Source organism: Penaeus monodon, chromosome 38, assembly GCF_015228065.2.
Source record: "Penaeus monodon isolate SGIC_2016 chromosome 38, NSTDA_Pmon_1, whole genome shotgun sequence".
Taxonomy (NCBI): domain Eukaryota; kingdom Metazoa; phylum Arthropoda; class Malacostraca; order Decapoda; family Penaeidae; genus Penaeus; species Penaeus monodon.
In genome coordinates this window covers 405,223-406,748 of record NC_051423.1, presented here as the reverse complement: position 1 = coordinate 406,748, position 1,526 = coordinate 405,223, and the positions used below count along the sequence as shown (strand labels likewise).

General features: G+C 45.7%; 1 protein-coding gene across 1 annotated transcript in view; it reads left to right on the top strand.

The window, feature by feature from the left end:
• Nucleotides 1-230: 230 nt before the first annotated feature.
• LOC119596900 overlaps nt 231-1,526 on the top strand; it is a 13,060-nt gene continuing 11,764 nt past the window's right edge. The window contains 1 exon segment of the mRNA XM_037946261.1: nt 231-1,340. Within this exon segment, the coding sequence (XP_037802189.1) occupies nt 373-1,340 (968 nt within the window). The 5' untranslated portion in view covers nt 231-372.

Sequence of the window (1,526 nt, the reverse complement as noted above, 5' to 3'; positions counted from 1 at the left end):
TGTTATTTTTGCGCTTTTATATTATTTTATTTTATTTATTTTTTATTTTTATTATTATTTTCTTCTTTGGGATTATTATGGAGGTATTTATAAGTATCATTAATGACGGTGTTATGTGTTCCTGTAAGTTACTTTGTTTTCTGTGTGTCTGTTTCCTTCTCTCAGCACCTTTCTCAATCTCTCTCCTGTCTCTTCTCTTTCTCCCTTAATTCCTCTCTTTCCCTCCTCCGTTTCTACCCCATTCTAACCCCTCATTCTCCTTCTTCAGGTTCTAACTCCTCACTCTCCTTCGTCAGGTTGGTGCTGAGCCTAACAGCAAGCAACCTCGTGCTGGCCGTCGTGGTGCTGCCCGGTCTCGTCGCCTCCGTGGTGATGGGGCCTTCAGAACCTCCCCTCCTGAAGGTGCTCCCGTCGCCCCTCGCCCACAGCAGGAACGGAACCCTCTCCCTCACGCCCTCCCCTTCGCCCGCGCCCTCAGGACTCGGTCTCCTGGGGCGCGAGGGCGGCGGGTGGGACAGCGACGTCGTCCGGAGTTTCGGCAGGAGCTGGGAGGTCAAGGGAGGTCCCGCGCGCGTGTCCTTCGGCGAGGTCGTTGAAGGAGGCCACGAGGGAGGAATGAGGGCGGAGGGGGAGCAGGCGATGGAGATGGAGGTGAGGCAAGTGGAGGAGGAAGCGAGCGGGAAAGAAGGAGACGGAGAAGGAGAGGAGGAGAGGGAAACAGAGATTAATCGAAAAGATACGAAGACAGAACAGGAAGGGCTAGTGGAGGGAGGTAATCGCGACCAGGTTGCCTTGACACTCGGAGTAAACAAAATGGAGGCCAGTAAACAAGAGAGCGAACATGTGCGCAAGGACTCAGAACAAGGAAGAGGGATAACGAGATTAAAGGCCAGTGCAAGAATACGAGGAAAACCTGTAAATATTAAATTATCAATAAATTATGTAGGGGCTTTAGAGAGACCAAGTGAAGACACTCCAGAGCGACAACAAATGACACAAAGTGATAAAAGAGAACAGAAAACGGGGAAAGAGAAAACGGAAGAACAAAAAACGGAACAGAAAACGGGAAACGAGAAAAAACACACCAGAGACAATTTAAAAATGGAGGAAAACGAAATGGAAATAGACATTGAGCAAGAAGCGGAAGACGAGGAAAATAGAAGGGAGAACGTGGAAGAAGTAGAATCAGACGATAAACGAAGGAAAATGATCCAAGAGAGACTAGTAGAAGGCGAAGAAAAGTGGGAAGGTGCGGAAGTGCTGTGTCAAAGTGCTGCCTTTTTAACCAACCTCGTGACAGCAGCATCGGCTCTCACCGTCGCTGTCATTGCACTTGACAGGTAAGATGTCAATAATTTTTTTTATCTATTCCTTTATTTTTTATTCAGGTGGTACAAAGATTGTCATTATCATATTTGATATAAAAAACTCCTTATACTACGAATAAGGTAAATATATTAGAAAGAAAAAGAGGAAAAAGATAAATACCAGGTGCATGTTTTTGTAATAGTAAAAAAAATAAATAA